This window comes from Puntigrus tetrazona, chromosome 8, assembly GCF_018831695.1.
Source record: "Puntigrus tetrazona isolate hp1 chromosome 8, ASM1883169v1, whole genome shotgun sequence".
Taxonomy (NCBI): Eukaryota; Metazoa; Chordata; class Actinopteri; order Cypriniformes; family Cyprinidae; genus Puntigrus; species Puntigrus tetrazona.
This window is the reverse complement of record NC_056706.1, coordinates 7,639,250-7,655,349: the sequence shown is the minus strand read 5'-3', so window position 1 is coordinate 7,655,349 and position 16,100 is coordinate 7,639,250. Positions and strand designations below refer to the sequence as shown.

Sequence of the window (16,100 nt, the reverse complement as noted above, 5' to 3'; positions counted from 1 at the left end):
TTTGTCCATTAGGGGGCAGAAAATACTAGGAAATCAAGTCTAGTTGCGCACAATTGGGTTATGGACTGCATTTGAATTTAAGGGGTCATCGGATGCTCTTTTTCCACAGGTTTTGGGTCTTAATGGAAAGTCTGTAGCAAACTTTAGTTTTTTTTGTGGAATAGTGAAAAACAACTTGTTAAAAACAGCTGATATGCAGGGTGTTACGTTGTACATTTGAGTAAGACACGGATCAACAGATTACTCCAGGAAAAGAGTTTTCCTTATGTGCACTTTAGACAAAAAAGTCTGGAAAATTGTATGTAAAAGGAAAAGCATGTAATATGTAGTGTTATATTAACATGTTGGCTTTACACACTTTTGTACTAGTTATGGTAAACATCATGACCTAAAGCAAAATAATAGCATCCCACCAATATGAGCCAAGAATATTTTCTTAGAACAAGAACAGGTGCACTTCCTTTCCTTTGACAAAATGTCTTGCCCTCAGGCTTTCTCTGTTCAACAAAACAGATGCAATGCAGCGCAGAATCGCTCAACGCAAAATTATAACAAGCCGACTGAAACACTCACTTTTAATCAGTATCATCTATAATCATTTATCTGCCGTTTCAGCTGCTTTGCGAAGCTGACACTTTCCAACACCCAGAGTCTGGCCACCGGAGAACCAAGCCATTCACTTCTGTCACAATTCGAGCAGACCTTTTGTTCAGGCAGACCCGGATGAATCAATGACCTTATTGTGACATTAATTCATCATTGGTGTAATTTATCATCTTTTGGCGTCATTGTACTCAGGCTTAGTTTTCAATAATCTGTGCTTTGTCTCACAGCAGGGTCAAACAGATCTGATCCAGTGGGAAGCAGGTGAGGGGTGAAATCGGTGGCCTTTACACAGATCGCAGTGAAAAGACTACACCAACAAACTACAGGCATCTTCTGCTGCACTCACAGGGAGTGACATCATTCTCATTGTTTATCTTTGTTTGGACAGCCAGTGACTGCATGTACGGACAGTTTTGATAGCTGTTTATCATTGTGACAGAAATGTGCCCCTGAAAAGATACTTTTCATGCTTTACACACACAACACACAAACTGGTTTTATCTGTAAGAAATGATCATAAATCTGTCATTGGTCATGTGAATGTGAGTGTTTTGGTAACAGTAACATGCCCGTATTTCTATATATTGTGGGATTTGGAGAATGTTTGGTTTGAGAAAGTATTAGTATTTTTCTCATAGTGCCTTTTTTCACTTTTTTGTGAAGTAACTTGTCAGGGCAGGTGAGTCCAGGGGCAACGGTGACCAAGATACTCTGTCTGTTTGTGTGTGTGTGTGTGTGTGTGTGTGTGTGTGTGTGTGTATATATATATATATATATATATATATATATATATATATTTTTTTTTTTTTTTTTTCTCCAAATATAAATATATTTTAAATATATTATACAATATATTAAAATATCTTTGCATTAACCACGTCAGCAAATGAAAAAAGTGGCATTTTAAAGAAATTCAATAATCATTTCACAAAATGTTTAAAAAAAGGTTCATTAGGTTTCAAAATCTAAAACATAATACATATATTGACACATTTTTAATTTGCCAAATTTTCCGATTATGATTATGGTTAAAATAACAGAATTTATTTCTGAATATGTGCATTACACTTTATTCAGAGATGCCATTTATTTTTAATATAATGCAATGAAAATCTCACTTTTTATGTGTCTTAAGTGTCCATAAATGTCTGAATACTGTTGCAGCTTATATTTTTCAGCTTTTTTTTTATATAGCACCATCTCTATTTTCACAGACAATAATTTTATTAGCGGAGTGTAACAAATAAACCTGTAGCCTAAATGCTTAAATGTTGGCTATGAATTATGTAATAAAACAAATTCCCTTCTCATATGCAGTGATAATTTTTGCTTGCACAAACGGATGAGTTGGCCTTTAAGTTGGTGGTATGGACCAAAGATGACAGAAGCTCCAGAGCTCTGTGTGGGTGCAACTTTCTCCCAGCACAGTACGCAGCAAAAAGTAGCCCAAACAATACTACGCTTGTTTTTCGCATCACAGAGCTCATTGTGTGCCTGCTGGTGAGCTCTCCATCAGTTTCTCCTGGCACAATGGGCAATGGGTTCCCCTGTCGTGCCCGCTCTGCCTTCTAATACAAGAGATGGGTTTGCCGGTCATGTCATCCGCTTGTCTCAGAATCACCAAGCTGCCATGGCTGTATTTATAAGACTAATGACAGCATGGTTGAGAGAAAGGCATGATTATGTTCACTCGTGTAATCATTATGCCTCAGTGCTCCTGTCTACAAGGGCAGGGGAATCAAAAGGAAATGTGAGACGCCAAAAGCTCTCATCTTCTCACACAGGGGAAGGCCATGACTGACAACAGAGGAACTCATCCCATAATTGTTTTTTAGAAACTCTTCTCAGCATCAAATCAAAGCACTGCATTAAATAACCCGTTTAACCATATTTTATTAACAGAATGGTAAACAAAATGGCTTATATTATACATTCCAGCCACCACAGTCTCTAGAATATAATAAGCAGATTGCAGGATCATCTTTATCTATATCTACATCGTCTCATATAGTCTACTATTAGCCTTCATCTCATACATGCAACTGTAAAGCATTACTAATCATCTTCAAAAAGACTTCAATAAAGTCACCAGTCCAAAACTTCAGCTGTGACTATAAATATTAATGTATCTCTGCGAATCAGATAATTCTGGCAAGGAGCTTTATTATACAGGAGGAGGAATGACAGCCTAAGGTCACGTCTTCTGCAGAACAATATTCATTGTTGGCAGACAGCCAAACAGCAGTTTAATATTTTAAGTGCTGCTGGTCCTTAAGCTTATCATAAGTTATGAGTTTTTTTCTTCACATATTTCAGGACAATTTAACTATGTTTGTCTACTACGCCAACATCTGCCATTTAAAACTGTTTTAATAGATACAAGCTGCCCCAACTTCACAACTGAACGCGTTAAACCAGGTTTGGTCATGGGAGAAAATAATAAGTTTGCGTTTGTTTCTATACTGCTTTACGCACGCGGTTTTTTTGCCCTCCTGAGGAATTCGCGCGCTCACGCTGGCACACATTTTAAAAGTCAGCTATCATACCTGTGCTGCGACTTGTCTGTGAACGTCTCAGCCTCTCTACTTGTTTACAGAATGTGTCATCTTTATTTATAAGTTTAAGTTACGTAATCTATCAGAGAATTCAAACGAGGGAACTGTTTGGGGCTAGAACGACCGAAGAAAATCATTCTCAACAACATGACGCGGCGCGCGTGGAGCGCAGATCTGTCGACGCAGCATCCCGCCGAGCATTCCAGCGAAAGCGCGTTCAGGCGCGCAGTAATCGCATCCTTGCGGGATTTGTCACCAGTCGCCAGTCAGCATCATTCAGCTTTCTTCAGAGGGAAACGCGGTAACAGCAGGGACAGTTCGTGCAGAACGAGTGTTTGACTCCTGAGCGTCTGCTCTCTGGGGGGGAGTTGGTTCATTTGGGCTAAAGAACATCGCTTAACTTACTGAAGTAAAAACGCTCGCGCGACCTTCAAGGTGAGTTTTGAATTTAAATATTCCCTGCTTGGCTGATTTTTTTTTTTTTACTGCTTAAAGTAATTTAAACATGACTGAAAGATTTAATGTGTAGGCTATAACAATTTGTAAAGTCATTCTAAAAAAAATATAAAAATATTATATATGAATATTAATATTTCTTTCATCTGTTATCTATTGAAATATATTTTATGTTAATTAATCTTTTTCTATTAGTGACATAGTTATCCGTTAGTTACCACTGTTAGTCACTATCATACATTTAAACAAGTATGCAATGACTAGTCATAAATAGTCTATTAATAAAGCTGCAACTATTGGAATAGTTTCAAGTAAATAATAACCTAACACCGGTGCTGAATTGATACCACAGGGTTCTTGGGGTAAAAACACTTCCAACTTTGCTTCCCTTTACACTAAATGCCTCATGGGTTTAGTTAGGACGTGCTTCGAAAACAAATCATCCATCCTCAAGGTTCTTCTGTCAATTAACAGATGCTCTTAAAAGTTTGTTGGATCAGTGCTCGCGCTTTTTCAAAGTTTTAACATTTAACCTAAAGTGCATTTATGGCACATTGCTTCAACAAACTTCCATTAAAGAAATTAAAATATGTGTAACACTTTTGGAACCTAAGTTGTCCCGAGTTGTTTTGCTTCAGTATAACTCTTTCTTTAGAAATAAGTGTAGGACAGAGAGAGAAAGAGTTAAGAACCCTTATATTGTTCAACTCTCAACCCCACCACACACTACTGTGGCATGCTGAGAGCTTTCTTATGTGGTTGCTCACATCCTGATAAACGCCATTGAAGGCATGCAGTGCATCTGGCATCTTAGTTTTTGCAGACAGTCTAGCAACGGTGTTTTCCATGCTTTAAAAGAGGCTAGAACCCAGCATGCTTGCTCTAAACATGCAGTGGCTTGCGGGATGCTGAAATCTTGACCACAGGGCAGCCAGGTGGGTGCAGCTAAATAGATTGTTTGCGTATGTCCAAAGAAAATAATTTTACTTTTTACTTATGCTCTGTGTGCTCTCTCCATGCTAAACTACATTAAAGAGCGCAATAAATAACTAGCTTTATAATATTTAATTAAAAGGGTTGATGGATAGAGTATTAAAATACATTAAAAGATTAAAACACAATGAAGCACAATGACTAGACTTCTTATGCATTTTTCATGCTTTAAATTAAATTTAAGATATTGATGGCTCTGTGCTGTTTAACTTTGAAGAAAACAAATCAATATCACAGTGGTTTTAATGATCTGCGGGCACAACGTGTTTGTGTTTTTATGAGTTTCCCACAACTGTCCTCAGAAAGCCTGTTTGAGGAGACAGAACTCTGAATGAACTCTGGTGTTAGATTGTTCCACTTGACCTCTGACCTTGTATGCATTTCTCAAGTTACACTCTTGTTTCTAACCTCTGCAATATATAATAAATACACATAAATCTACACAAACAAGTATTTTAAATGAACTCACAGAAAAGTGGTGTGCACAGAAACTTCCCATTTTACATTTTTATAAAGCTGAATAGAGTTATATTAAGGATAGTTTAACTATACCACAATGTTTCATATTTAAATCAAAGAAAGCCTTACACTTATAGACTGCTGTAAACAAAATTTCTCACAACACCTTGAAGAAATAGGCTTCTAGTCACTGTTTACTGTATCCCAAACAGCTGTTATGGCAAAAGTATCTGGCAGATTGTCTGCAAGGACGAGTCAAGCATTTCCAGGGAATGTTATTAGCCTAACTGTGGCGTGAGCTCAGGACTTCAGGCACGACCGGTATGCTGTGAATCAGAGTAGACCATCCTCCTCCCAATGGCAGAACTTTGAAACAGAACATATTGGAAAAAACTAAGGGGAAGAATCAGTAGATCATGAAAACTAAGAAGAGATAAGAGACTTTTCATGGATACATTGGAAATATTGGAATAGTTGCTATCATAACATACTGACACAATATTTAATTAGCATACTGTTTATGTATCTTAAACCCTGTGGTTCATCCTGCAGTAATTTAAGAGCAAGCATAATTTGATCATGACAGCCTGATGTTTAAAAGATTTTTATTGCATTGGAATGCTTTAGATGTATTTTAGGTGAGTTGTTTGCCTCATGGTAAAAGCAGAGATTAGAAGGGGTGGATGGGGAGAAAGTGGTGCCTGCCTCCTCTACAACTCCCAACTGACATTAACAAGAGATAGAGAGGACTACCAGGACAGAACCATTTTGTACAAAATTTGCTCACACAACTTCACGTGAACTGACAAAATGTCCACACTATCTTGACTGATTGCTGAAGTGTCTTAGCATATCTCAACCCTGTGGAAAAGACCAGCACGTGTAGTGTTTTGGATGACGGATTCCAGCATGGGATGCTGAAAGCCCCATCAGGCTTTAGCTTAACCAGCAAGAGTTTCTTGGTCAATGAGCTTCACGCACAAATCATTTTTAGGTCAGCTATGCTTGGTTGTTTTACTGTAAAAATCTGGCAGCACATTCCCAAAATAACTGCAGTTTCATTTTAGTCTAGATCTGACACAGCATATATATATATATCATCTCACATATGCACATTCATACTGTATATACTGTACTGTAATATACTGAAATATACTGTACACCCACCGCATATTCAAGTCATATGTAACTCATATGTATCTCAATACTGCTGGCCACCACACACACACACACACATGTGTATGCAACATCATCATAAATCAGTGCTGCATGTGCCCCTGACTTGCAAGATCTCCCACGTGTCATTCTGGAATGCTTAACTCAGAACAATGATGTAATTGAATCTGGGTTCACTCTCCTCACTTATCTTGAAATCTGACAGTCCAATGCAGACATCCAATCACATTCTCTCATCTCGTAATGGAATGACATTCATAATCAGTTATATGTTAAAAATAGCTCAATTAACTTTATATACAGCCCTTCTTAGCTCTTTTCTTTGAGATTCGCTGGCATTCCACATGCCTACCAACTGCAAGGGTAAGATTTAGATTTTGGAAAGTGTTACAAATTAAATAATTTACATGTAGTATAAACAAAACAGTAATTATTTATGTGTTTTTAAATGCACTGATAAAAATGTATGAATGCCATCGCATTAGAGAAATATCAAAAGGTGGCAAAAGCTAAATTGTTGTTTTGTGTGGGACAAGCAATAAAATGAGATTTACTGTGGAGTGTAGTCTATATTTGTACATTTTCTGGTTCTCAGATGTTAGTGCGACATATTTGTAGTCATGGTTATTCTGCTAAGATACCTGTATAAATGGGACCAGCTGATTAAAAGTTGCAAGTCTGTGCAAAAATAGTGTGTCTCTTTTGTGACCCTTGCATGTAGCAGAACATGTGTGCATCTAGCAAATTATATATACCTATAAATATAAAAACACCAGATTAAAATACTTTGTTTTATACAAATGCCTATTTTAGTCTAAAACAGAGTCATTAAATACAAAATAATCAATATTTAAGGATGTTCACTATAAAAACAGCAAACATAAAAGAAAAAATGTAATATATGAAAGTAAATTCAAAATTAAAAGTCAAAGTCAGTGGATTGCTGAGGAGCCAGGCAGTCTCTTGTTTCTGCAACCACAACAGAGGAAACAGGAAGGGGGCTTCTGTTTCCCAAACAGGATGTTCAAAGCAACACAGTGTGTGACTTCACGTGTCTCCAGCCCGCAGTGTGCAGTAATTAGTTCCTGTTGCATGCTTTTCTAATTTTGACCCAGTATTTACAGTATATAGACACCACGGCAACAGCAAATGCTACAGCATATTGAATTGTAGTCAGAAGCATTTAGTAAAGGAACAGATTATATATTGAAGCTTAAAGGAGTGCAGGAAGAATATGTTGATGAAAATGATCTTGTCCTGCACTCTATCGATGGTGAAGCTTCACAGGCATATATGACATTGATATGTCAGTGCATGTGTATACTAAACCCTAAATGTGATTAAGCCATGTCAGGATGTATCATGGCTTTTAAGAAGATTGGATCATGCAGATGCATAAGTCTATTGAATGAATATTCCAAATAACTGTGCTTCATCATCATCATCATGATTCAGAAAGGGCATCCACCTTCAACTTTATTACATGAGGCAAAAATTTGTTTAGTATATAAAAATGTATATAATTTGTATGTTAATGAGGAAGAATGACACAATTGTCTCAAATGCTCTACATGCTGTTTGTTTACTTCATTTCACATCTACTTGTGTCAAATTGACAAATTGGCTTACAATTTGGCTGAATAAGTAAATTCAGTAAAAGGCTAAAAGCTACTTTTAGTTTGTTCAGTGAATGTATTAATTGTACAAATGGCAAGTGGAATGGATTTAATGGCTTGAAACTAAACAGCAAACTGTGTATTGGACCTAATGGCTTGAATATAATTTAAACTGTGAAGCTAATGGATTGAATATTATATAAACAGAATCAACTATCCCTTGTTTAAAGATAAAAGCATTTGTTTGGTTTAAGTGCTGCAAGGACAGTCAGTCTTCTATTGTCAGTTAAACAACCTGTCCTCTAAGGTGTGAGACCCGCCATACATCTCTCCGTGTGGCCACAGGGGCATTGACATTCATGACAGGAATAAACTTCCCCACAATTGTACAAGCTACTCCTCTGATTGCTTTACCCCAGGGATAGGATGCCGACTGCGAGCACAGCTGGGCCTGTGAGCTATATTGGATCAACTGCAACTTTTTTTTGCCGTATTGCCCCAGCAGTGTTTTATGAGCCATGCTACACCACTTCCACAGCTGCTTTTATTGCCCATTGTGTGAGAGTGGATGAAAGTTGATTGCTTAGAAAACAGGGACATCAGGATCTTCATAACTGGTGCATGTCTGCATAAAATACTGCAGGTTCATAAAAGAGACAGCTGAAGCAGACAGATGACTATTGAGTTAAACTCAAGGCGTATTTAAATTTTGTGTCATATTGTAGGCCCAAGGATGTCTCATCAATGCAGGGGCAGAACAAACAGAAATATAATTAATGCTGCTAACTAATGAAAACACATTGCTATTTTATTGCTCATACTCAAGTATGCCTAATAATAACTACAACACCTGCAGTTACAACAGTGGAATATGCTACAAGTTACATTCATATTCCAGTAGGTGGTGACAGGTGTGTTTATGAGTGAGCCAATGAATAATTTCTTCTACTCTTTAATTGAAACACACATTGAAAACTAATTCTGAAAAAAATACGAGCAATTCAATGAATCATTCACTCATTGGTCAGAGACATGCAGCTACAATTAGGTTTGAAACTATTTCTGACAAAGTAACTGGAAGTATTGTATTTAAATACAAGGTGTAGGAGCAATATTACATGCAGTCATATTTCTGAATCTATGTCCCTGTCATGATGAGGCACTAAATAAAGCACAAGATGATATTTAGGGTATGATTATTTGATATGATTTGTGAAGTTGATTCTTTTTTTGGCAGAAGTAACCCTTGACAAAGCACTTCTCTCAGGCAAGGTGACATGGTCTTCTGCTTTCTAGCTGGAGCTCATACAATCTATAAATACACACTCTTTCTGTATCTCTCTTCTCTCTCCTCTCTCTGATACACACACACACACACACACACACACACACACACACACACACACACACACACACACACACACATATTAATAACTGTAATGGCCTCCTCTTTGGGTGATCTTTTAAATGATTGGACATATCATGCCAAGATTTGAAAAAACACTCTGCTGCCTCATCCAACTTATTTAATAATTCAACTCCTCTGCATTTTGTTGGTCATTTGTTTGTGTTAGAATTCATGCCTTAAAAAGAAGACATACATCTTTCTGATCTGTGCATAACTGCCCACACAGATTATGTCTTTTAGAAAAGAAACGTCTGGTGATGTGACCAATCATACTTAAGAGTTTTTGAAAGAAAAAAGGAGTAGAAATGCTGCCTTATCATAAATAAACTATTAAACTAAGGAGAGCTGGTTCATATGGTAATTAAAGCCTACGCCAACTCCATAAATCCATAGTGTGTTTTCACAGTCAGTAAGAGGGAGGATATCCAGAGTCATGCAATCACACATCCAAACTGCATGTATGCATTTATATACATGTGCTCCACCCATCACACACTCGTGCACAAAAATGCATTGTGAATCACATTAATCATAATGAAACCGTGCAAACTGCTTATTACATTTCTTAGGACTGCATTGCTCACCTTAAGTACCATGTACTTTTCTTTTTGCGGACCCCCAGGGTTCAATGAGAATCATGTGCAGACAGAATGTTGCAACCCCTGTAATGTTTTTTTAGCTTCCAGCATGAGCTGTCAAATCTAAAGGGCAGAAGATTCTGTACAATTTGTTTTATTTTTGTCTGAAGGCAAGGCTCAAAAATGACTCAAATGTCATGTGTCACATAACTCCTCATGCTATATAAAGAAATAACCTAATGTGATTTGGATCAGTGAGACATGACCCAAAATGTATCTCCTGTCTATTTGAAACAGTATTCAGTAAATCACAATATTAATGCAAATAATGCTTTGCTTTTTTTTTCCAGCCTTCCATACGGAGGGATTCTTGAAGCAGCATTTGAATACATTTCCATTATGAAGCACATGTCCATCTCGAAATGGCTAAGTCAGCTGGGGCTACCTCAGTACTGCACGCTATTTGATGAAGAATATGATGGAGTGGAGGTAAAGTCAGCACACACTGTGAGTTTAGACACACACGCACATGCTTATACACACATGCATGCAGAGCTGCATACCGCACACTGTATCATGCAATTATTCAAACACAATTATTTTAAATCGCATGACTGCCTGTGAGCTTGTCTTTATTATAAATCATAAACTATTTATAGAGCTGTCAGTCAAACTGAGCTTGCAAAAGCAGCAAACATTACAGAAAAGTGAAATCTAAAGTTTGTGGCTGAACTTGGGAAAGCACGCTGTGATTCCGTTCAAAGCATCTCACTGAATTTAGACCGGCTGATCTGACATCTGTATTTTCAGCCATGCACTTTTGGCAGAACACTTCACCTGGAATGTAAGAGCGTACAAAAACAGCAGTAAAATACTGATTCTGAAAGTATTTCCGTAGCAGATACCAGTATGCACGCTTGACTGACTATAGCGCTAAACTTCACTTCTAAAGCTACTGTCAAGAAAATACTTTAACCCCACAAATAATCCTCACTCTACATTTATACAAAAATATTTGACAGAATAGCTATGATTGTGTTGTTATAAATGTACATTTTGATTGTGCGGAGTTCGATGTGTTTCTAGGTATACATATTTTAATATTTTAATTCAAAAATTTTGTCTTGACCATATCTCTACACCTAAACCTAACTAAAGTAATGCCTAAAATGCCTAAAATAAGAGGAAATATTAGATGAATGATGTAATTTTTAAATACTCAGAAGGAGAGTGAATTTTTTTTATGTTTTTATGTTCATCATAGTATCATAACCCTAATACTCCATTTCAGTTTTTTGGGGGTATTTCATTTACATTAGTACAGGGCTGTCCAATGTATTTCCTTGGGAATCACCTTCCTGTAAACTTCCATAATTAAATACACTTAAATTAACTAAGCTTTTCAGAATTTCGAAGAACTTAGCTCTGTCGAAGCAGGTTGCAGAAGAACAGGAAGGCTGCAGGAAGGTTTCCCTTTAGGAGCAGGATCACCCCTAAATGATTCCATTTGCACATCAAAAAAGAGTAATTTTTTATTCTATTTAGAACCATGATAGTTGTATGTAATGGAAAATGTCCATCACCACTTGTCACACAACATGAGCCCCGATGCCCTATAAAGTAGTCCAGCTGCTCGAAATAATTAATTGTATGCCCCACAAATAACAAGATGTATGTCACTGTATTCCATACAGTTATCAACTTCACAATTTAACCAACTCCCTTCTGTTCTTTTGCAAGAACAAAAGCACTAGAAAAAAGAAATGAACAGTTAAACAGAAACAACAGCAGTGTTGACTCTGAGGCAACTCACTAGGCTCACTGTGCACTGCACATTAATGGTGAATTGTATTTCAGTGATTCCAACTCACTAATGGAGTGCAGGGTAAAGCCTGGACGAAGAATGCACCAATAAAACAGCCATTAAGTATCCATTACCACTTTAACCAGTGATGAATGTGGTGTTTTGCCTTTAGTTTATAACTGATTTAAAGGGGTCAAATGATGCGATTTCAGGTTTTTCTTTCTCTTTGGAGTGTTACAAGCTGTTAGTGCATAGATAAGAAGTCTGAAAACAAAGAGATATTCTTTATCAAAGTTATGGCTTGTCCGCACCCTGGCATAACCGTGCCATTGGTGTATCGTTACACCCCTACTCGTTTGCAATGTGTTAGCTTGTCTGATGTCATAGCGCCGGGACATGGCATGACATTATGATAAATCGTGTAACAGTTCTACCAAACGTATTCGGCCAATCACAATGCACTGGATAGCTGACCAATCAGCTTTTTTAGAACAATAAGCTTTGTAAAAATCAACCCGTTTCAGAAGGTTGGGCTTAGAGGAGAAACAGAAATGTCAAGTATGTGGAAAATAATGTGTTTTTTGAAACTTAAAGCACATAAGCACATTGCATTACACCAATACACAAAATAATCTTCTTTTTATCATATGACCCACTTAAGTGACTGATACACACACACACACACACACACACACAAACGTCCATAAACTACCATAAATTCTGTTTTAAATTTCAATTCTGTATCCTGTTCATGAAAATTCAATTTAAAAGCATTGTCAGTTAAATTCTGAATGTATAAACCTGCATTTAGTACCATCATCACTATTAGCATATCAAAGTACCATAGTTTTATCATCTGATATCATTACTGTACCATGGATGTTTTTATAAGGGCAACTGGTAATGCTTAGATTATGTGTGTTTCATGAGTATCTGTGGGTACACAAACACATGCAAAACACCCACCTCATAGGACAAAGGCTTTAGATCTACAAAGCTGCTGGCAAAACAACAACAAAGTAGCACATCTCTTATATCTACCTGCCAGCACAAGGTGAGGTGTCTGAATAGCTGCATGCTTGGTGACATGTTTTTGAAGTCTCAGCATGAGAGACTGATATGAAACTACATGGTAAATAAAGAGTTTGAGGGGCAGAGGATTTGTCACGGCTTGTTAGATTCAGCTGTGGGTTGAAAGCAGATGAACAATGGGCCCTTACCATCATGTTATCCCCTCATTTTCCATCCCTTCACCCCTCTCTCTTCCAAACTCTGGCCTTATGTCTTTCTCTGAATTTCTTTGTGTCTGCCTCTATGTCCATCCCTGTCCACCATCCTCTTTATGCTTCCCAAACTATCCTGTTAAGACATGGTAGTGGGAAAGAGTGCTTGCTGCTGATGTAGGAGATTATGGGTCGAATCCATTCGATGAAACCATTGGAGCAGATAAGATAAAACACACAAAGAGAGCAATGCAGCATGCATCTGTTTCTCCAAAGTTAGATCAACACTGCTTCACCTCGCTGCACCAATTCAACAGATTTCACACAGATCCTCATAGCTATGCTTAACGAATGACTTGGTAAAGGCCTCTGAATAATGAGAATGAACAGCACTAAGATTACCAGGACATTTTAAATTACATTTTGCTCTATTCGTTCTACTTCAAAATTGCATTTTTAATTCAATGTTACATTCTTTATAATTTCCGTACTGAGATCTTTGGCATTTTAATTAAAGGATACATTCTTTGCAATCCACAGAAATAGCTAACTTCAAGGCACAAACAAATTTAAATCTTGCATATTTAGGATGGATAGTATGCAAACTGGAATACAGCCACAAAAATCTGAGCAAACCAATTGTAGTTGCATCGACAAAATATGGGCAGTCCCAAATAACCCAGTATGCACATGTTTGTTACTGTTTATTTTGAAAGGAATGCTTTGGCATGTGCACTGTAAATACTAAACAGCAGAAAATAGCACGTAACCTTCAATTAAACAGCTCTTGTTTTGTTCTGCCAGGAACAATGAAAGCAGAGATGGCGTCTAAAACATAGCCGAGCGTTTTTGTCGTGTCAGAAGCAGAAGGAATGTATTGTTTTGAAAGCCACACAAGGCCTGACTTTGAGGAGTAGCGGAGCACGAGCCATAATGACACACTGCTAGCTTAAACCGTACACTTTTCTGATGTTTGTTTTTGTGTGCGAGTGATAGATGGCCATTAGTTCTAGCCCTTGTCATTCTCACCACACATTTAAACCACTTCAACCCTGTGTTTTTGTCTCTCTTTAGGACTTGTTGCACCTTACAGAGATTGATCTGTTGGGTATGGGGGTCCAAAGTCGTCTCCATCGCATCCACATTCTCTCCAGTATCCAAGTGCTGCGAGAGCGTGAAACAAAAAGAGGTCAGTCCCGGTCTTTTTCCCACTCAAGTACTCTACTGTTTACAGGTTAGTGGGGCTAGTAAGATTTCTCAAAAATGCCTCTTGTGATCATTAAGGCTAAATGTATTTAATAAAGCATAGTTAGTAAAAACAGTAAATTGTGGAATAATAATAGAATTTGAAATAAATATATTTTAAAATTCCACTGATGGCAAAGCTGAATTTTCAGTCACATGATCCTTCAGAAATCTAATATGCTTATTTGGTGCTCAGGTTTTTCATTTATTATTGAAAACATATTTTTCAGTATTTCCTGATGAATAGAAAGTACAAAAGAACTGCATTCTTGTTCATAAAAATACTTAGTAACATTGTCTTTTTTGTCACTTTTGATCAGTTTAATATATCTTTGTGAAAATGTATTCTCTTTCAAAAAAGTAAATAATAATATTAAAAATGTAAATCTTACGAACCCTAAACATTTCAATGGTAGTGTAGGTACAGGCTTTATAGATATAGGCAATATAGGCAATAGCTGCTCGGGGGTTGCTACTGACTGAACTGACGTGCCGTCTGCTACTTTTATGGGCTTTTTAAAAAAAAAGGTGTAACAGAATCATTAAACTCAAGGACTAAACCAGCAATTAAAGTATCTCTCTCCATGCACACACCTCCTCATAAACCACAGTGATGAAAACAGAGGCAGGAGCTTATCTCTTTGTGGATGTTTTCTCTGGCTGGGCCGAGTCTGCTGCTCCATAGCCCTACTTCTACTGGACAGCCTGTGACTGTGTCCGTCCATGTGTAAAGCCTGCCATTGAAGAGCTTCATTAATCACAGCAAGGGTATAATGAGGGTGGAAGAGAAGTTCAAGGGATTAGCTCACAAAACGCGAGCACTGGATTGTGGGATAGATCCCTGTGAAGCATTTCAGTGTGTGTGTGTGTGCATGTAATGGTAGTGTCGATGCCAGTTCAGCTTGGTGGAAAAGTTTTAATCTGAGACAAACATAATTATGCTCTCTCAAGATCTTCAAGGAGTCATCTCGAAACCTTGAAAATGATACTCATCTAATCAGCGTGCCGAAACTATGGAGATATTGGCTCATCAGAGAGCACTCAGAAACATAAGAAGCATTTACTGTCAACACCGATAATGAGTCATGAATGGACTTGCTTCCACACACTCACACACAAAGACATCCTTCCATTAGACTATCCACCCTCAGAGTTGCCATGTATGCATATTTTAGCGTGGACTTGAAAAAAGTAATCTAATTGTTATCCTTAAAGTTTAAACATTGCCTTACTAACATAATGAAAATGGTTTCAAGTTATTCAGTGAACATTTGAATTAGATACTGTATAACTAGACAATAATTAGCACAATTTGTACATTAATTGCATTTTATTTTCCTTGCCAGAGTCACTTATGGGGGGCTTTAGACATTAGGTCACAATTTGTAAAGCTACTTTGAAACAATGTGGAAGTTTAACTATTATTATTAATAAAAAAAAACTTCTTTGTCATAGTTTTAATAAAGTTTCTTATAAATGTGGGCAATTGCAGGTTGTGTTTTTATGGGGTTTATTTACAAAATACAGTAACATATTTAATAGCGCTTTCTCTACATAGTACAATAAAGTATGGTGGTAGTCTGAAACCACCATGAAAAATTCTTCCACATTTTACATTTTATCATTAATTGCCATAGTCAAAAATGCCTTTTGCTCAAGTGATATAGATAGCCAGCTGTATGCACAATTTTTTTTTTCTGTAATATTATTAAGAAACAAAAAAAGAGATGCAAAAGAATATTTTTTTTCTATTTTAAATAAAATAAAAGGAATAAGTAATTATACTTAATCTATTACCACCAATTATGTTTCTTATTTTTGTAAATCAGGTCCCTTTTTCTGAACAAAATCTTTTTTTTTTGCAAAATCTGGCAACACTGCCACCCCTACCCTTCAGTCAAACACACACAGACGCGTGTCTATGCAGAGGAGGAGCAGACACACGCTGTTGTGAGCAGGAGCTGCCAGGTGATTATAAACT

At 37.1% G+C, this 16,100-nt stretch overlaps 2 protein-coding genes across 2 annotated transcripts in view; one reads left to right on the top strand and one right to left on the bottom strand.

Annotated features, from left to right (window-relative positions):
* Window positions 1–16,100, bottom strand: part of LOC122350865 (collagen alpha-1(I) chain-like) — a 513,797-nt gene that overhangs the window by 364,188 nt on the left and 133,509 nt on the right. The gene's annotated exons all lie outside the window — the stretch shown is intronic.
* LOC122350867 (breast cancer anti-estrogen resistance protein 3 homolog) overlaps window positions 3,044–16,100 on the top strand; it is a 57,324-nt gene continuing 44,267 nt past the window's right edge. Inside the window, 3 exon segments of the mRNA XM_043247630.1 lie at window positions 3,044–3,596; window positions 10,198–10,336; window positions 13,949–14,063. Of these exon segments, the coding sequence (XP_043103565.1) occupies window positions 10,247–10,336; window positions 13,949–14,063 (205 nt within the window). The 5' untranslated portion in view covers window positions 3,044–3,596; window positions 10,198–10,246.